Source organism: Ambystoma mexicanum, chromosome 10, assembly GCF_040938575.1.
Source record: "Ambystoma mexicanum isolate Mex_15411 chromosome 10, UKY_AmexF1_1, whole genome shotgun sequence".
In the NCBI taxonomy this organism is placed as follows: Eukaryota; Metazoa; Chordata; class Amphibia; order Caudata; family Ambystomatidae; genus Ambystoma; species Ambystoma mexicanum.
The window spans coordinates 73,257,960-73,279,794 of record NC_090932.1 but is presented as its reverse complement, the minus strand read 5'-3'; the positions used below and the strand labels follow the sequence as shown (position 1 = coordinate 73,279,794).

General features: G+C 44.6%; 1 protein-coding gene across 1 annotated transcript in view; it reads right to left on the bottom strand.

Moving 5' to 3' along the window:
• Positions 1–12,928: 12,928 nt before the first annotated feature.
• The window catches only part of LOC138491168 (solute carrier family 12 member 9-like), a 1,232,896-nt gene continuing 1,223,989 nt past the window's right edge, over positions 12,929–21,835 (bottom strand). The window contains exons 12-13 of the mRNA XM_069617543.1: positions 18,560–18,706; positions 12,929–16,784 (exon numbers count right to left, since the gene is read on the bottom strand). Coding sequence (XP_069473644.1) covers positions 15,940–16,784; positions 18,560–18,706 — 992 coding nt within the window. The 3' untranslated portion in view covers positions 12,929–15,939. The remainder of the gene's footprint in view (positions 16,785–18,559; positions 18,707–21,835) is intronic.

Genomic DNA, 21,835 nt, shown 5'->3' with positions numbered 1-21,835 from the left:
GGGAAAGAAGGAAGACGAAAAGGGAGAGAGCCAAACCCAGACAGAGACAAAATGATAGAAGGACAAAAGGATGGAGAGAGAAAATGAAACCCCTAAACACTTCCTGTGGACTTCTGCTTGGAATACTAGCATGAAACTAGCATATTTAAATAACATTCAATTAACTCCCCTAGAGAAAAGATCACAGGAGGATTTTTGTCAAAATTCTAAATGAACAAATCTCATTCCCAGGATGCTGTAGCCACTATAATCATAACATAGTTGGGTGACTTTTCTTTCCTGTAACCCCTGAGTTCCGTACAGACGAGGGGTGTCCTTGATTCCAGAATAAGAATCCCCAAAACCCTGCATTTCCTTGGAATGTAGTGTGTTCCAAAACAAATGTTCCTTTTATTCCAAATCCAGAACCCTAAAGCCCTGCTTTTTATTTAAATGTGTGTTACAAAACGAATTTTACCATTGCATTCATTTTCAAAACCTTATCTTTCAAAATAAAAGCCAAACAAAATCCCCAACATATTCCCACTCCTTGTACCTTGCATTCAAAACCAAAGGGGTCTTATATAACTGATGCCTGGGGGAAGGGTGCTAAGAGAAAAGAGCATTGTCCTAAATAAACCTATGACCTTGTGTTTTTAAAGTTTTCCTATGTGTTAATGTGCATAGAGATCCAACATGTGCTCTGATTTGAAATTCAATCTGTGTTGTTGTTACAATTGAAGGTTTATTAAGAAACGCATGTCAGTCTATAAATGCAAGTAAATTCCATATGTGAATATTGTGTTGTGCCACTGAGTTGATAGCTGGTGATTGTGGTGAAGCTATTATCAACTATGTAAATGTAAATAAAAATATACTTATTAATTCTATACACCAGCCTGGTTCCTGGCTTATTGGTGAAGTTTGAATCTGCAAAGCGCTTTGTTGTGCAACACCTTGATTGGGAGGACAACGGGAACTCGTTGAGTTGAGATTGACCGTCCAATAAACCGTGACAAGATATATAAAGTGGGGATGTATCAATTTCCCTACTTGACCATCTCTAATTTACTGCACAGCATGCCCTCACATGCGTAGGTTATTCCCCAGTCCCCATCTACCTCTAATTTACTGCACAGCATGCCCTCACATGCGTAGGTTATTCCCCAGTCCCCATCTACCTCTAATTTACTGCACAGCATGCCCTCACATGCGTAGGTTATTCCCCAGTCCCCATCTACCTCTAATTTACTGCACAGCATGCCCTCACATGCGTAGGTTATTCCCCAGTCCCCATCTACCTCTAATTTACTGCACAGCATGCCCTTACATGCGTAGGTTATTCCCCAGTCCCCATCTACTTGCTATCTGTGTTTTTCCCCCAATAACCCACTCATTCCCGTCACCTCCCTTGGCCTGCTACCCTATCTGTGCCTGAAATAGCCATCACACCTTGCTGGAACCGCTCCACCCACCACCCACAACCTCCACTGGCTCCTTACTAGACAATCAGCCCTCTGCCATATGTTCCTGAGTGGACCCAACATTCCCGGGTGCCCTAAACAAATGATTGAGCTGTGCTGAAAGTGGACGTCAGAATAGGCAGAGTCGGACAAGTGTCAGACTAATATGCCACAACAGTACAGTGGTTGACCAAGCAGAGGTCAGTAAATCTACCACAAGCGGTTCATAATATAGGCAAAGTGTTCTGTGAACTTGCAAGCTTATCGTTGTTTTGCTGTTGAGCGTGCAGGCCCTTTACTGTTAATCCTTAATGCTGCACATTAATGATTAGTCCTGTAAGATTTTTGCAGCCTCTATGAATTACCCTAATTCTGGTGTCTGCAAACTTTGGCCCTCTGGATGATTTTGACTAAAACTTCCATCATCCCTAGCCAGCCTGGTCAATGGTGAGAGACCATGGGAATCATAGTGCAAAACATCCTGGGATCCGCTTTCTGTAAATCCAGGAAACCACTGACTCCATCCAGGCTGAAGGTGAACTCTGCACGGGAGTGGTGTTGACAATGGCTGCAGTATCATCTCAATGTCCGATGACTCCACACCATGAGATGCACTTCCTGGGACCACTCCTCATTCCTCATGGTCAACCGCCCTAACTTGTAGGCCCCGGGCATCAATCAGTAACCACACTTTGCCTTCAGCTCTTCTAAGAAAACCAATATCTCGAAATATGTATTCACCACGTCCTCACAATAAAAGCGGAAATCGTTTCCCTAAATGATTCACAAATTCTGATGGATCGTTGTGGCCAGTGCCAGATTAAACCCTGTGGAGCACCCAAAGCAGTCGAAATTTCGGGGCCCTCCTCGCACATAACAAGAATGCTAACGCAGCGCAAGCCGTTGCGCAGCGCAGAAGCGCATTGGTGCTTAAAGGCCTCTGCCTTCCCGGGGCCCCGAAAAGCAGTGAGGCCAATAGGCCGTTGCCTACTTGGCCGAATAGATGATCCTCCACTACTCGTGGGGTGAATCTGCGCGCATTTCCACACGTCGCAGCATGCTCAGTTCCTGCGCATGCACTGAAGGAAGACACCATCCCTTGGCGGAATGGTGGGAGTTTTCCAGTGGATTCGACAGAAGTGAAATAGGTTGGAGTTCTTCTGTCCATTCTTCTTTCGAGAAAACAAACAATCTTCAGATTGGCTAATTTGCACTAAGGTGGTCTACGCGTAGAAGACCATCATGGGGGCAGTATAACTACCGAATAACATAATATTTTATAAAAAAAAAAATAATAATAATGTTAAACTCCTGGAGCTAAAAATAAAGAATGTAGAAAACGAATGTGTCAACATTAGTCAGTCCTTTGCTGCAATCGTTTTAAAACATGCCTTTAATAATATTCTAAACTGTCCAATTACATCATTATAAATATGGAACATTTTACGTTATACATCCAGCAATTACCTCTTGTAGGCGGTTAATTTGGAATGTATTTCAGATTTAAAGGTTAAGATGGTTGAACAGATTCAATCAATTTCATTGTATAGTTCTTAAAATAGCCTTGCATTTCCAGTTTGTTCCATGGTTGTATTGGATAAAATAGCCCGTTCTGCACTGCAGAACATCATTGGCGACTAAACATTCCAGTGCACATTTCAATATGCAGGATCCTTTCTACACATTGCCCAGAGGCCTGCGCCTGCACCTCTACAGATCTGTTGGACTACAACTCCCATGATCCCTCAGCGTTGACTATGCAGGCTAGGGCAGATGATAGCCAGTGACATTCTAATAGACCAGTTCACAAACAGGAGTGATCACTTCACACCGAGTGCATGCATGTAATGAACTACCAGTGAAGAATCGAAGTAATACCACACAATGTATTCACAATGATTCCACGTGACACATTTCTGTGCACAGATGCGTCGTGAAAGCATTCCTTCACCATCTCCCACACCGAATGGGAAAATAGTGTCGGATTTTCAGGTTTTTGTCAAAGAAACGGCATGTTAAAAAAAATCATATAATGATTGTGAATATATATTAAGTGCATAATTATGTATTATTATGAAAGTCTGGCTGGATTATTGTGTGGGATGGGTCAACAGGTTGAGGCACATGCTGCAAGGCCGTCTAGTCTGTCAATTTCCCAGCATGTGAACTCAAATTACTGGCTAATTTTATTTACAACGCAAAAAGCCCGAACGGGGTAACTAACTGGAGAGACATTTTCTGTGTTGTTAACTCATCTGCGCCATTTTGAATGGGATTTGCTATATGGTGCTGGATTGACAGAAAAGCAAGTGTTTTCCCCCTCTGCACAGGGAATCCGAATACCTCCACAGATTCTGTCCGTTTTGCATGTGAAAAGGTCCGGTGTAGTCCATATGGATCCTTAATAATGGCGGCTGACACTACCCTTCATCGCATGCAGTGTCTCTGCAGGCATGGAGCTGCAGGCACGGGAACCCAGCCTGCGTCCTGGTTACTGTGACTGCAGCAGCTCCATGTGGCTTTTGATGAGAATTCGGCATTGCAGACCTGGCACCCCTAAGCATATGTAGTCTCCCCCCCTCCCTGTCCCCCCCCAACCTCCCCTCTGCTGGATTCTTCAAACAAGTTCCTAGTCTCCAGCTCTTTCTTTGCGGTTACACTGCCTGTGTCACGCAAGAGGTTTAACATGTACGTTGGGGATGTTCTCCTATTATTTCTGCCACAGTGTGGTTTCATGCAGTGGCACATTTTCCATAAATAACTCAATTATGTAGCTGATGTGACCCAGAACCCCCCACCCCCCCCCCCCCCTCGCCTCACCCCCAGAAACGATTACTGGGCGCTTTAGTGCTTTAGGCTGGTGGCGCCACAATTCTGATGGAGTGTTCTTGGCATGATTTGATCTATGGGTCTTCAGATAAAGTCTGATTTTGGTGGCACGGGGTAGTCCACTGGGCAGGCTTTACGCGTGCACAGCTGATGAATATTTTGATGCCAAAGTCTGTAAGGTTTGCAATTGGGGAAACAAATTGACCCATGACTCTTCCATGTGAAAATATCCTGTTCCCAGAGTCGCCGGCTGCATAGCAGTCCCAGCTTCTTTACATGAGCACTTGGTATTTGGCTCCATTAATCATGGGACACGTGTGATCATGTCCACAGTGTCTGATGAGTGTGGTGCTTGTTGTCTATGCAGGTGCTGGTGAATTAATGAAATGTTGCATGTTTTGTTTTGACAAGAAAAGATGAGAACGACGTGACAACATTCAGACACATATGTTGCTTCTTAAAGTTTAGAAAAGCTAGTTGTACTTTGAAAAGAATACAAATCCAATCTTTATTTCTACCACTGACAAACAAATTTGTTTTTTTTTTCAAATTGACAGTATATTTCAACTGATTTTTCTTTATTTTGATTTTTAAGGCTGTATGATGTTAGATATGCATTTGTATGTGGTGTTAATTTGTAACTTTGAGATCGTTATACATTTTTGAATGTTCAATACTAAAAAAAAAAAACTATTCATGAAATGATGGCAGAAATCAGGGTTCCTCTCATTACTTCTCCAGATAATTATAGTTTTGGAAGTCCACATTTTTTGTTTATACCACAAGGTACTTGGCTTCTTTAGTTCCACCTTTACCTGAGAAACTGTCTTGTTTCCTCACGATTTTAATTTCTTACAATTACCTCTTGCTTGAATTGTAACATAGATCCCAGATGCAGGCCCTCACTCTAAAACAACGTATTTCATTGGTCTGATTCATACTATTTCCCAGAGTATGTCTATTACACTGGTCAAGGATATGTCTATTACACCAGACAAGGATATGTCTATTACAAGGTAAAGGATATGTCTATTACACCAGACAAGGATATGTCTATTACACAGGTCAAGGATATGTCTATTACAAGGTAAAGGATATGTCTATTACACCAGACAAGGATATGTCTATTACACAGGTCAAGGATAAGTCTATTACACCAGACACGGATATGTTGATTACACAGGTCAAGGATATGTCTATTACACCAGACAAGGATATGTCTATTACACTGGTCAAGGATATGTCTATTACACCAGACAAGGATATGTCTATTACAAGGTAAAGGATATGTCTATTACACCAGACAAGGATATGTCTATTACACAGGTCAAGGATATGTCTATTACACCAGACAAGGATATGTCTATTACACAGGTCAAGGATATGTCTATTACACCAGACAAGGATATGTCTATTACACAGGTCAAGGATATGTCTATTACACCAGACAAGGATATGTCTATTACACAGGTCAAGGATAAGTCTATTACACCAGACAAGGATATGTCTATTACAAGGTAAAGGATATGTCTATTACACCAGACAAGGATATGTCTATTACACAGGTCAAGGATATGTCTATTACACCAGACAAGGATATGTCTATTACACAGGTCAAGGATATGTCTATTACACCAGACAAGGATATGTCTATTACACAGGTCAAGGATAAGTCTATTACACCAGACAAGGATATGTCTATTACACAGGTCAAGGATAAGTCTATTACACCAGACAAGGATATGTCTATTACAAGGTAAAGGATATGTCTATTACACCAGACAAGGATATGTCTATTACACAGGTCAAGGATATGTCTATTACACCAGACAAGGATATGTCTATTACACAGGTCAAGGATATGTCTATTACACCAGACAAGGATATGTCTATTACAAGGTAAAGGATATGTCTATTACACCAGACAAGGATATGTCTATTACACAGGTCAAGGATATGTCTATTACACCAGACAAGGATATGTCTATTACACTGGTCAAGGATATGTCTATTACACCAGACAAGGATATGTCTATTACACCAGACAAGGATATGTCTATTACACAGGTCAAGGATATGTCTATTACACCAGACAAGGATATGTCTATTACAAGGTAAAGGATATGTCTATTACACCAGACAAGGATATGTCTATTACACAGGTCAAGGATAAGTCTATTACACCAGACACGGATATGTTGATTACACAGGTCAAGGATATGTCTATTACACCAGACAAGGATATGTCTATTACACTGGTCAAGGATATGTCTATTACACCAGACAAGGATATGTCTATTACACCAGACAAGGATATGTCTATTACACTGGTCAAGGATATGTCTATTACACCAGACAAGGATATGTCTATTACAAGGTAAAGGATATGTCTATTACACCAGACAAGGATATGTCTATTACACAGGTCAAGGATATGTCTATTACACCAGACAAGGATATGTCTATTACACAGGTCAAGGATATGTCTATTACACCAGACAAGGATATGTCTATTACACAGGTCAAGGATAAGTCTATTACACCAGACAAGGATATGTCTATTACAAGGTAAAGGATATGTCTATTACACCAGACAAGGATATGTCTATTACACAGGTCAAGGATATGTCTATTACACCAGACAAGGATATGTCTATTACACAGGTCAAGGATAAGTCTATTACACCAGACAAGGATATATCTATTACACAGGTCAAGGATAAGTCTATTACACCAGACAAGGATATGTCTATTACAAGGTAAAGGATATGTCTATTACACCAGACAAGGATATGTCTATTACACAGGTCAAGGATAAGTCTATTACACCAGACACGGATATGTTGATTACACAGGTCAAGGATATGTCTATTACACCAGACAAGGATATGTCTATTACACTGGTCAAGGATATGTCTATTACACCAGACAAGGATATGTCTATTACACCAGACAAGGATATGTCTATTACACTGGTCAAGGATATGTCTATTACACCAGACAAGGATATGTCTATTACAAGGTAAAGGATATGTCTATTACACCAGACAAGGATATGTCTATTACACAGGTCAAGGATAAGTCTATTACACCAGACACGGATATGTTGATTACACAGGTCAAGGATATGTCTATTACACCAGACAAGGATATGTCTATTACACTGGTCAAGGATATGTCTATTACACCAGACAAGGATATGTCTATTACAAGGTAAAGGATATGTCTATTACACCAGACAAGGATATGTCTATTACACAGGTCAAGGATAAGTCTATTACACCGATCAAGGATAGGTCTATTACACAAAATGTGAGTCCTGTTAAACGATAGACCCCAGCACATGGGACACGGGACATGGTAGTACAGGGGTCTTCAACCTGCAGATTTCCAGAGGTTTTTTAACACATCACCCATGCGCCCCCCCACCATTCAATATGCTGGTTAGAGTTGGTGAGCTTTGTAATCCAGAGAAACTGGAGAGCTGCAGGTAGTGTGTTGCGAGAAGGGCTTTGGACAGAAGACGACATATTATTCGAGATAAGATATAATGGAAAGTAGAATTTAGAGGCCTAATGTTTTCCATAAACAATACATTACACTGGCCAGACATACCCCACCGTCCATGGATGACACAGGTCAGATTCGACAGAAGCACTAAACCTCTCAGGGCAGAAGTATACAATGATAAAAAGAACATCAGTGTTATACAATATTTTCATCCAAAAATTCGCTCAGTCTAGTCTTGGTCAATAGGCTCTTGTAGGCAGCCTGGGGCCGTGCAGATGTGTTAGCCTAGAAGGCCCATCGCCATAGTGGTGGGTCAAAAACACCTCTAGGGCCACAGGTTGTCCACCACAAGACACTTACTGTGTACAATATATGTTTGGTATAAATTCTACAGATGGTAATCCATTTGTTAGAAGCAGTTAGTGGTCTTTCAAGTTGCATTCCGTTGGTAGGAGGTAGAGCGCCGAGAGACCATGCGAGTGGCAGCAGTGTGCGGTACACGACCACATACCAGATCATAAGTAATGGCCTCGAGCATTGCATTACACTGATCGGGCACATGCCTTGTACTTGGAACTTTGCTTTGCACTGTTCAGCAGCAGTAATTGAGCTTGTGCACTGAATTGCTCTGCTAGAAGACAGTTCTTGTATTGTTCACATTGCAGTACATTAGTCAGAGGCAGGCATTGGTCCTGTGAATTGCAGCTTGTTGAGCAGCCACTGCTGGTCTTGCGCATTGCAGTACATTGGTCAGAGGCAGGCATTGGTCCCGTGCATTGCAGCTTGTTGACCAGGCACTGCTGGTCTTGCACATTGCAGTACATTGGTCAGGGGCAGGCATTGGTCCCGTGCATTGTAGCTTGTCCAGCAGCCACTGCTGGTCTTGCGCATTGCAGTACATTGGTCAGGGGCAGGCATTGTCCCGTGCATTGTAGCTTGTCCAGCAGCCACTGCTAGTCTTGCGCATTGCAGTACATTGGTCAGGGCAGACGTTGGTCCCGTGCATTGTAGCTTGTTCAGCAGCCACTGCTGGTCTTGCGCATTGCAGTACATTGGCCAGGGGCAGGCGTTGGTCCTGTGCATTGCAGCTTGTCCAGCAGCCACTGCTGGTCTTGCACATTGCAGTACATTGGTCAGGGGCAGGCGTTGGTCCTGTGCATTGTAGCTTGGTCAGCAGCCACTGCTAGTCTTGCGCATTGCAGTACATTGGTCAGAGGCAGGCGTTGGTCCTGTGAATTGGAGCTTGTTCAACAGCCACTGCTGGTCTTGCGCATTGCAGTACATTGGTCAGAGGCAGGCGTTGGTCCTGTGCATTGCAGCTTGTTGACCAGCCACTGCAAGTCTTGCGCATTGCAGTACATTGGTCAGAGGCAGGCGTTGGTCCTGTGAATTGCAGCTTGTTCAGCAGCCACTGCTGGTCTTGCACATTGCAGGACATTAGTCAGGGGCAGGCATTGGTCCTGTGCATTGCAGCTTGGTCAGCAGCCACTGCTAGTCTTGCGCATTGCAGTACATTGGTCAGAGGCAGGCATTGGTCCTGTGAATTGCAGCTTGTTCAACAGCCACTGCTGGTCTTGCGCATTGCAGTACATTGGTCAGGGGCAGGCATTGATCCTGTGCATTGTAGCTTGTTTAGCAGCCACTGCTAGTCTTGCACATTGCAGTACATTGGACAGAGGCAGGCATTGGTCCTGTGCATTGTAGCTCGCACATTACTTTGCATTGTTAAGAAAAAGGCACAAGTCTTGCACCTTGTTTTACATTGATGAGACACAGGCATAGGTATTGGACAGGCACCATAGCTTTGCATTGTGAGAAGCAAGCATGTGTTGTGCACATTGCATCACAGGTGTAGGTCATTTGTTTTGTTCATCGAATTTCTTTAGTCACAAATACAATTAGAAGCAGGTGCATCTTGGGTTTGCACATTTCATTAAATGAATCAGAAGCAGGCACTAGTCCTGAGTAGCACATGCCATTGGCCAGAGTCTTGTCCATTACGTTCCATTGGTCAGATGTAGGCCCTCACCTGTCCTCTTCACCTATCAGAAAGAGGACCCTGGTTTGCACATTGCACCAGCTGCACTCCTCATTGCATAAAATTTGTCAAATCTAGGTGCTGATATTTGACTCTACTGGTGATATGAAGTGAAAGGTGGTGCACGAATCACTACAATGGTCAGAAGAGTGCACTTCTCCTGTACTTGCATCATCTGTCAGATGAAGGGTCTTATTTAATAGATTTCATCATATTGATGAGAATAAGGCAGTGCTCCTGCACTTTCACCACTGGTCATTAGAAGGCACAGATGTCACACATTTCATCATACTGACCAGAATAAGGCACTGCTGCTGCATGTTGCATCATTGGACATACAAAGGGGCACATTGCAAGAGTTTCATCACATTACCAGAATAAGGCAGTGCTCCTGCACTTTCACCACTGGTCATTAGAAGGCACAGATTTCACACATTGCATCATACTGACCAGAATAAGGCACTGCTGCTGCATGTTGCATCATTGGACATACAAAGGGGCACATTGCAAGCGTTTCATCATATTATCAGAATAAGGCAGTGCTGCACTGCTGCTGCACTTTGCACCATTGGACCTAAAAAGGGGCACATTGCAAGAGTTTCATCACATTACCAGAATAAGGCAGTGCTCCTGCACTTTCACCACTGGTCATTAGAAGGCACAGATTTCACACATTTCATCATACTGACCAGAATAAGGCACTGCTGCTGCACTTTGCATCATTGGACATACAAAGGGGCACATTGCAAGCGTTTCATCATATTATCAGAATAAGGCAGTGCTCCTGCACTTTCACCACTGGTTATTAGAAGGCACAGATTTCACACATTTCATTATACTGACCAGAATAAGGCACTGCTGCTGCATGTTGCATCATTGGACATACAAAGGGGCACATTGCAAGAGTTTCATCACATTACCAGAATAAGGCAGTGCTCCTGCACTTTACCACTGGTTATTAGAAGGCACAGATTTCACACATTGCATCATACTGACCAGAATAAGGCAGTGCTCCTGCACTTTACCACTCGTTATTAGAAGGCACAGATTTCACACATTGCATCATACTGACCAGAATAAGGCAGTGCTCCTGCACTTTACCACTGGTTATTAGAAGGCACAGATTTCACACATTGCATCATACTGACCAGAATAAGGCACTGCTGCTGCACTTTACACCATTGAACCTAAAAAGGGGCACTTTGCAAGTGTTTAATCATATTACCAGAATAAGGCAGTGCTCCTGCACTTTACCACTGGTTATTAGAAGGCACAGATTTCACACATTGCATCATACTGACCAGAATAAGGCAGTGCTCCTGCACTTTACCACTGGTTATTAGAAGGCACAGATTTCACACATTGCATCATACTGACCAGAATAAGGCAGTGCTCCTGCACTTTACCACTGGTTATTAGAAGGCACAGATTTCACACATTGCATCATACTGACCAGAATAAGGCACTGCTGCTGCACTTTACACCATTGAACCTAAAAAGGGGCACTTTGCAAGTGTTTAATCATATTACCAGAATAAGGCAGTGCTCCTGCACTGTACCACTGGTTATTAGAAGGCACAGGTTTCACACATTGCATCATACTGACCAGAATAAGGCACTGCTGCTGCACTTTGCACCATTGGACCTAAAAAGGGGCACATTGCAAGAGTGTCATCATATTACCAGAATAAGGCAGTGCTCCTGCACTTTACCACTGGTTATTAGAAGGCACATATTTCACACATTGCATCATACTGACCAGAATAAGGCAGTGCTCCTGCACTTTACCACTGGTTATTAGAAGGCACCGATTTCACACATTGCATCATACTGACCAGAATAAGGCAGTGCTCCTGCACTTTACCACTGGTTATTAGAAGGCACAGATTTCACACATTGCATCATACTGACCAGAATAAGGCAGTGCTCCTGCACTTTACCACTGGTTATTAGAAGGCACAGATTTCACACATTGCATCATACTGACCAGAATAAGGCACTGCTGCTGCACTTTACACCATTGAACCTAAAAAGGGGCACTTTGCAAGTGTTTAATCATATTACCAGAATAAGGCAGTGCTCCTGCACTGTACCACTGGTTATTAGAAGGCACAGGTTTCACACATTGCATCATACTGACCAGAATAAGGCACTGCTGCTGCACTTTGCACCATTGGACCTAAAAAGGGGCACATTGCAAGAGTGTCATCATATTACCAGAATAAGGCAGTGCTCCTGCACTTTACCACTGGTTATTAGAAGGCACATATTTCACACATTGCATCATACTGACCAGAATAAGGCAGTGCTCCTGCACTTTACCACTGGTTATTAGAAGGCACCGATTTCACACATTGCATCATACTGACCAGAATAAGGCAGTGCTCCTGCACTTTACCACTGGTTATTAGAAGGCACATATTTCACACATTGCATCATACTGACCAGAATAAGGCACTGCTGCTGCACTTAACCACTGGTTATTAGAAGGCACAGATGTCACACATTTCATCATACTGACCAGAATAAGGCACTGCTGCTGCACTTTACACCATTGAACCTAAAAAGGGGCACTTTGCAAGTGTTTAATCATATTACCAGAATAAGGCAGTGCTCCTGCACTGTACCACTGGTTATTAGAAGGCACAGGTTTCACACATTGCATCATACTGACCAGAATAAGGCACTGCTGCTGCACTTTGCACCATTGGACCTAAAAAGGGGCACATTGCAAGAGTTTCATCATATTACCAGAATAAGGCAGTGCTCCTGCACTTTACCACTGGTTATTAGAAGGCACATATTTCACACATTGCATCATACTGACCAGAATAAGGCACTGCTGCTGCACTTTACCACTGGTTATTAGAAGGCACAGATTTCACACATTGCATCATACTGACCAGAATAAGGCACTGCTGCTGCACTTAACCACTGGTTATTAGAAGGCACAGATGTCACACATTTCATCATACTGACCAGAATAAGGCACTGCTGCTGCACTTTGCATCATTGGTCAGAAGGAGGCAGGGATTTCATCCATTTCAAATTTAACATAGTGCATTCTATTGATCAGAATAAGGCAGTGCTCCTGCACTTTCACCATTGGTTAGTAGAAAGGCACAAGTTGTACACTTTTAATTCCAAATCTCAGAAGGCATAGGTTTTGCATAACATTCAGAAGAAGGCATCGTTTTACAGTTATTACATGGGATTTGAAGCAGGCACTGTTCTTACAACCCGCATCAATTTAGTAAAATGTAAGCAAACGTTTTGAACATTTCATTCTATTGGTCAGTTGCACTCATTGCTCTTGCACGCTGCATAGTCACGTGGGTCAAAAGCAGGCACAAGTTTAGCAAATGTCATTACACAGGCCGCTCTCCAGGACAGTGCATGATCAGCAGAACTGTTATTTTCTTAGACAGGATATTGTGTTGATCAGTATCACGCATGCGCAGCATAGTATATCACTTGCCAGTAATGCAAAACTGCAGTCCAGCATGCCGAATCACCTACCCGCAGCATGGCACAATTCACCTACCTTCAGCATGCCAATTCACTTACCAGCAAGAATGCCAATTTACCTCCCTGCAGCATGCCAATTCACTTAGCCGCAAGAATGCCAATTTACCTACCCGCAGCATGCCAATTCACTTAGCCACAAGAATGCCAATTTACCTACCCACTGCATGCCAATTCACCTACTTACAGCATGCCGAATCGCCTACCCACAGCATGGCACAAGTCACCTACCTGCAGCATGCAAATAATGCAAGGCAGCAGTGCAGCATGACAATTCGCCTACCCGCAAGATGCCAACTGTCCTACCCGCAGCATGCCTAAAGCACCAAAACCAGCACTTCCCCCATGGCTTCTCGAATCCTGGACCGCTAACACCGCACAAACCCACCATAACAAGCGCTTAGAAAAAGCACCAAATCCAGGAAGCAGACTGCAGCACAAAGGGGTGGTTTTCAGAGTAAGGTTTCAATGGTCCAGAGCCAAATTCTGAGGTAAGTGATGTGCACACCCCTTGTGTAACCTACATTTCATTTTTGAGATTTATTTAGCGGCAACCTAAAGCAAAGGCTCTAGAACACTGTGGCTGGGATTAATGGGCAATGGAAGTCGGGAGAGGTCAATTGTAGGCTTGTAATACAAAACCAAGACAAGAAAAATAATGATTCAAGTAATGTCACCCTAGACCTCAGGGCACTCTAGCAAAGGTCAACAAAGGAGATGTATTTCAATAATGGAGTGTGGAGATGATCGGAGACCCCGCAGTGCTGTGAGTCAGTGGGAGCGACACGGAGCGCTTGGCAAGTTAAGAGTGTTTAGCGAATCAAGTTGAGGGTGCATCAGGTAAAAAAAAAAGAATGAGGTCAAGGTTTTACTTCTTGTTCGCAGAGACCTGAGGACCCACAGCTTCACTGCTACGCCTCCTCTTACTCGTGGCTGACCCTCAAACTAGATGAGGTAACTGTTCACTAAAGAATAATGCTCAGGAGTGACTTAAAACCTAGGTAATGGAGTTTAGTGGCTCAAACTCAGGAGTGACTTAAAACCTAGGTAATGGAATTTAGTGGCTCAAACTCAGGAGTGATTTGAAACCTAGGTAATGGAATTTAGTGGCTCAAACTCAGGAGTGACTTAAAACCTAGGTAATGGGGTTTAGTGGCTCAAACTCAGGAGTGACTTAAAACCTAGGTAATGGAATTTAGTGGCTCAAACTCAGGAGTGACTTAAAACCTAGATCATGGGATTTAGTGGCTCAAACTTCTATTTAAGTGCCATTGTCTCTTTGAGGAGAACGCGTGTCAAACTGGAAATGTTATTGTTCCTTCTGTTGCTATGAATATATGTATATTGGCCTACGCCAAGCTGCTAACAAGCTACTTGTGAAGAAATTCGTGTTGCAAGGTCCTGACCCTAGAATCAATGTAAACCACCATTTTAGGTACTCTCTCCCTGTAAAGTCACCCTGTGAGTTAAAATGGTGGACGATGTCATTCAGAATAGAACACGGCCGCCATGACCTCTGTGTACAGCTAATATGTAACTTGCCTGCAGGCCACTTGTAAGGGTCATGAACTGAGACCTTGTCCTTTGCTGACCTGTGTGTAATGGATTACCTGTGTCAACGAAACTGATCTATGAACATATATTAACTGCAATGTCGTTTGAATAACTGAATGGGAACGCCTGTTTAACTACATTATATAAACTATGTCCTAAGGCTTAATGTTAAACCTGGAGAATACACTGTTGCCATTTTGACTTGTTGATGTGTAAACCAAAGATGAACTAGATACATATAGATGAACAAATCATAAGCGAACCTGGCACGAACCCTAGATCAGTAATGTATTTTTGGAATAGTTAACCCGCAGTAGGGCTGGACAGCAGGCTGAACATTGTATAAAAGCCTGACTGTTTCAATGAATATTCCCACTCACTGAGCACACCGAACCACGCTGGAGTTCGATGTGTTGTACTGAGGGCCGATAGCTATCTGATTTGTCTTTGACTTTTTGTAACTGTTTAGCATAAAATAAAGACCTTTGTATGTTCCTTTGTAACCTGTGTCTGGTGTATTTCTTTTTTGGGCTACCCAGCCTCATATTATTTATTTGTTTTCACACGCGTTCCCCTCAATGTGCACATGTGAAAGGAATATTTTAGAAGTAGTACGTTCATCCACCCCCCACCCTTGATCCGGCCATCTCATGCTTTCGGCCCCTTGGGACAATGTGAATTGGCCCTCAGAAAATGGTCCATTAAGCTAGAATACAACACAACCGTGATATGTTAGGGAAAGTAAATGTTGGCAATTGCCAGTAAAACAGAGCACTTCTCAGGACCTGAGGGGCAATTAAAAAACAAGCCTCTTTTGTACTCCAAGAATTCATCCCAGGAACCCTAGAATGGGTGAATCCGGTTCACCGTCCCTTTATATATCCTATACGCTACAGCAGCCGAATGAGCATTTTAATTGTTAACTAATATCAATTCATCTCCACTGCTCATCAATTCTCCTGTATTTTATAAAAGCTTGTATCATTCACACATTCATTCATCCAGCCTGTTCCTCATGTCCCCACGACATGACAAGCGTGCTTAAAGTTGAGTGCTCATGACGGCACTCAGACCGTTAACTAATAACGTTGGGCCCAATCCCTTGGTGATTGTGTCCAACTGGTGGAGGTATCGATTGTATAGTCCTGTGTCCGCAGGTGGCCGAGGTAGGTAGAGAAATCGAACGGCAGGTGCACGGATGGAATCCTGCTCCAAGATCATCTTGTTGACCGCGCCCAGGTACTCGTCGGAGATGCGGTTGGCATTGGTTGGAAAGTTTGTGAAGGTCTCGTCCTCCTCTTCCTCCGGGGATGCCTGCTTGTGCCAGTGCAGGGCCACCACGTCATCCCAGTTGACTGTTTGGATAAGGGCATGGATGCGCAACTCTTTCAGCAGCTGTCTGAGCTTCTCCTCTTGCACCGGGCGTGGGCTGGCCGACTCCATGCACAGGAAGAGGCGGAGCTTGGCCCGCTTCCAGGAGCGCACCATGGTCAGGACGCAGGCCATCTGCAGCATGAACAAGCTGCAGGTGTCCACGTAGCTGTTGCTGTCGGGGCGCAGAAGGTTCACTGGCCAAACATCCACATAGGCGCCCTTACCTCCATGGGCAAAAGCCTGGGCCTTGTGGAAGTCTGAAAAGTACCGCGCCAGCACTACGTTCTTCAGCATCTTGATAGAATCTGCAATCATGAACACATACTCCTTTGATGACAGCCTCCCCGGGGACATCCCCTTCCGCACTGGGGGAAAGTTGACCTCCATGCCCGGGGGACCGGTGAAGATGCCCTCGGAACTCTTGCGTGCCAAGGCCGATTCTTCCTCAAGGAAGTCCCGCGGAGGGCAGTTGTCGTAAAATCCAAGCACAACGGTGTTGGGTCTCATGCCACCTAAGAAACACACAGACAGTGGCATTTGAAAAACATACAGAATGTCTTTAATAGAACCCTCAGTCCCCTTCCCATCCTGACGCATGGCCTTCCCTCAAGGCCCATCCTCCCGAAGACCGTCCTATAATTCTTCTTACTGGAATTGACGACTAGTCTGGTGCCTTATCCCGTACCCCATCAGACCTTGCTTCAGTGCTACTCCTGCAGAGCTCCGTACTGCATCGATACCTCTCTACATAGCCCTACATCAGGACACACAACCCATGGTTTCCTATACCTTTGCTACAGCCCTGTATCCCATAAGTGACACACCACGCCCGCTATGCCAGTGCCCACTCACTACGGTCACCACATCCCATTCTACATTACCAACTATACAAGTGCTCACTGCCTCTGTTGCACACATAGTAAGGCACACCCAGTTACCCATTACAGTAATGCCCACATTGTGTGCCCCTCATGCTGGTAAGTTGCTAAGTAAGTTATCCGCTCGCCCCATACATCTCTGTGCAGCTTTATGACATGTTAAAATTCCGTCAGTGCTGACTCAGCTCTTCATCCTTCCAAGGTTGTTACACTGAGTGCCATTTAATTGGGTAATACGAGACATCTCTTAGTATAGTGCTTAGAAGCTAGAATAACCCTGCATGAAGCACTATATAAAAACATGATCATATTATTATATTGGCACACACTTGCTATGGCCACCTACACTAGTGGCCACTGCTTATGTCTCCTTATCTCGAAGCCTCTCATGCCCTTATCACAGTGCTTATTCCAGAACCGTGCCTTATACCAGTGCTGCGCCCACACAGACTCTTCTACCAGTGCTTATCCCCAAAGGTAGTTAGAGCGGTGCCCACTTCATATCTCCATTTATAGGTACACATTACCTATCCCCATGAAATCATTAACATACCAGGTCCCCATGCCCCTGCAATTCAGAAAAGAACTCAAGATCCACCTCTTCAAGGAGTCTCTCCTCCTCAACACCTAAGCCATCACGTTGCCCACCCGGTGCCGCCTGGCTCGCTAGACCACCCTTCTCCTCCCTGCCACCCTGTGCAGGTGTCCCCTCCTATGTGCCCCTCTGTGTCCTACCCCCACTGTATAGCTGTACTGTTGTATACCTCTGTAAAGCACTCTGCTGTGTATCTATATTGGGGTATACCTCTGTAAAGTGCTCTGTTGCTTCTCGAAGCCAGGTCTGCACTCAATAAATATAATAATAATAATAATAATAATTATTATTATTATTATAATAATAATAATAATAACAGATGTGTTTGTAAAACTCATGTTCTCCCCAACACGGATATGTATCTTGCCACTATAGACAGATTACAGTTGATTAATGCTGCTAACTTAATGGCACTCACAGTATCCACTCTCTGTACCCCTAACTCAATACCCGCTGCATCTGTCGCTTATACCAGGGCCGCCTTGCCATGTTTCTCACCAGTGCACACTCTATACCCAACTTCTACTACTTCCCATGACGTACCCGTGTCCTGTGATGTGCAGTCACATTTGAGCCTGTCTATTGCTCCAGCAGCTGCCTGACATGCGTTGATCCTGCCCCAGCGCCCCCTGCCTCATGGTTATGCCTCCCTGCATGACAATTGCCTGTTTTCCTTGTGAATCTACACATGACTGTTGCCCAGGAAGCTCTGCCTCTACTGGGGTAGGGAAGCTTGAGGTCAGGGGGTACACTGGTGAATTCAGCCATAGGCTCCGCAGGGGGTCTCCCGTGAACGGTCCTCATCATAGCTCACCCAATCCGGAGATGAAGAGCAGCTGCTGGATGCCATGCCGCACCGAATCCGACAGGGTCAGGTTCACGAAGGCCTTGACGTTCAGCCTGTCCACCAGCTGCAGCCAGAAGTCATACTTGTCCTGCAGGGGGTCTGAAGGGAGCGCATCTGGTGGAAGATTTAAGGAACCATAGTTAGTCGATGCCACTTGAGGGCCCCTTCCAGTAAAACATTGTACACTATCATCACATGTATCCACCCCTCCTCTAGGTAAAGACAAGTGTAGCTCAGCCCAAAAAAAAAACACTGGCGTGAATCCTGTGCTCCTATTTGCGGCTCTACGTTTTCAATTGTATCACCTGCTCTGGGCCACAACCTTGAAGCACCCATTGGTAAGCCTACTTCTGAACACCACTTAGTGGTTTATATTATGGCACAGGGATTTATACCACCCACCACTGTCATGCATGAATAATGTACATATTCATAGGGTACAGTGCACACTCGGGGGGCACCGAATAGTGAAAGGACTATTTGGGCGGATGCCGAATACTTGGCCCAATATTCAGCCAAAGCCGAATAGTTCGCTATGTGGGCAAAGTGTGGCCCCTGCCCCCGCTGAGACAGAACAAAGTGTAATATACTGCTGAGGCACATTGTGGAAATACATTCTGAACATCAGTGAAGGAGGCGGGTGCATAATGTGCCTCAGCTTGCGGCGCGTTATGTAAACGCCACCTTCACTGGTGTACGAAATCCCCGGAGACTCTCTGTGAGCAGAATCCATTCTGCACACCAGTGAAGGTGGCTTTTCACTGGGCTGCTAAATGTATTTTGCTCAAAGAGCATCTCCAAAGGAAAACCTTGGAGACCCCTCCGTGAGCAAAACACATTCTGCAGCCCAGTGAAACGCCACCTTCACTGGTGTGCAGAATGGATTCTGCTCACAGAGAGTCTCCGGGGATTTCGTTTAAAGATGCACAGTGAGCAAAACACTGCTGGAAAAATACATTTGGATGGAATTTGCAAGAGCCAATAAGCAAACAGCAAATAGCAAATAGCTTATTGGCTGCTGCAGCCTTCCCCTGGCCGTTCCACTCTCTGTGATTGGCTATAATCTCTCAAACAGAGGGAAGATAGCTAACAATAGAAAGTGGACTTCACCTGCGGCCGAGTGTTCTAGAAAGTAGTCAAGTGTTCTAGAAAGTAGTTGGCTGAAGCCGAATAGCAGGATTTCAGAGGAATTTCGAATACTCAAAGCCAAAGTTAAGTACATCCTTAGTGCACACATACAAGTCACATTTATTTGACCGCTTTCATGCACCCTTTGTGTGCCCAGCCTAGAATGCTTGAGAAGCTCAGTGTGGTGGGCCATCCCTGGTGGTGGAGCTCTTGTGCTAAAGGGGATAAGAGACAGAGCATAGTGAACGAGAGACCTTTTCTTGGAAGAAGCCTGAGTCCCTGAAAGTCTATATTAATGTAAGGGGCTTCGAATCATTACCCCTACTATGGGCCTCATTGTTATGGAGATCTCAGTCCCCCCTATTTTCTAGAGTAGGGAGTAGTCCGCATTCATACTTCCTGCCACACATGTAAATTAGGCACACCTCCACGGCGAACCACTAGACCCACCAGTATATTTAAAAGGGCCTTTTCCAGCAGAAGAAAACACATGTTGTGGCACAACATTGTTTTTATTGCAGAGAGAAAGAGAGAGACGGCGGCCAGTTCCACCAGAACCTCTGGCAGGAGGAATGTGCCCAGGATGGCCCAAAGACTAACTGGTGCCATGACCAGAGGGCCCTGCCACCGGTAAAGTAAGAAGCAACTCAAGTGATATTTCCATGCCATCCTACCGGCGTTCCTCAAATTAGACCAAGACATGGGGGGTGTCACATATTTTTCATTCACATCAAAAAAAAAGCGAGCCCACAACTTATAACGGCCCCAGAGGCGTGAATGAACCTACGTGGCCTAACGCCAACCTTTTTCAGCCAGTTTCCCTGCATTCCCCCTGTGGGAGCCATAGGTAATTGAGCCAGTCATAGTTATGCCTCCCAGTGAGGCCCTCACCGCAGCTGGAATCTACTTCCCAATTTATTAAGAGTCCTGTTAAATCGCACATCTTATAACAAAGTGAAAGTTGAGTGGTCCGGATTTAATATGTGTCTTTAATAAATATAGTTGCCAGTTACAAATAGGGCAGCAAAGAAATCAGGTGGTAAGTAATAAGGGAAGTAAAGAGAGAAATAAATCCACTGGTCTGACCAATGCAGAGAGTCGGCCCCAACTGAACATAAGAGAACCTTCCCTCAACATAATAGTAAACATTCCAATTAAACATTCCAAATGGTGTCAGACTCGCCTGCATGTAATCAATCTAAAACATAACAAGTCCCGCGACCTGAGGTAGAAAGTGGCCCTGAACAGTGGAACCCCTGACCCTACTGTGTGCGCCCTGAGCGGAGTACATGCCCGCAAGAAGTCTCCAGGGAGAGTGGGAGGTTTACATAGGTTAGAAGCTAGGAATGTGTGATCTCCCACAGCGATGCTTAGGTCCTTGTGACGATTCACAAGGTGTCATCAATTCTTCCCAGGGGGGGGCCCTTCCCCATGAGGCTAGGGAGGTGCAGCCCCTACCCTGACATAATGTAGTGGTCTATAAAGACCAGGACCCTGAGACTTGACATAAATGTAGACTTGTAATATGGTTATTTTCTTTCTTCTGTAGTATTCTGTGTATTTTTAGAGATTATATGTACACAAATGTACATATGTATTGCAGAAATAAGGCTTCCTACTGTGGTAGGTCTCTGGCCTCCATACTTGACAGGTGGAGACACTGTAGAACATACAAGACAGAGCAAGGCGCAATGAGGGACTTGTGCACTGGGGTGGCGATGAAGGAATAGTCAGACACATAAGAAACTTGAGAGGGCATGACTTGCACACACCGTCTCCTGTTCACCCACAGGAAGAGCTAAGACTCCGGGGTAACTGGGGTACAGTCCCATCTCAGAAGAGGAGAGAGGACATCTTCACAGGGGCGAAGATTATTTGCTATTCCAAGGTTCATGCAGAGATCTGGTGTGTGGTAACTGAGGAACAGTAAATGCCACTAAAGTGAGTGGTGGGGCTGTGCATGAAGCGCAACTTCGGCTGGGGCCATAAGTAGCATCCGAGCAATCGTGCTAAGCAGGGGCGTTGCTAGGGGGGGGCTAAGGGGGCTATAGCCCCTGATCTTTTGGTTGTAGCCCCGGATAGAATCTCAGGAGCTACAGCCAAAAGACTAGCTAG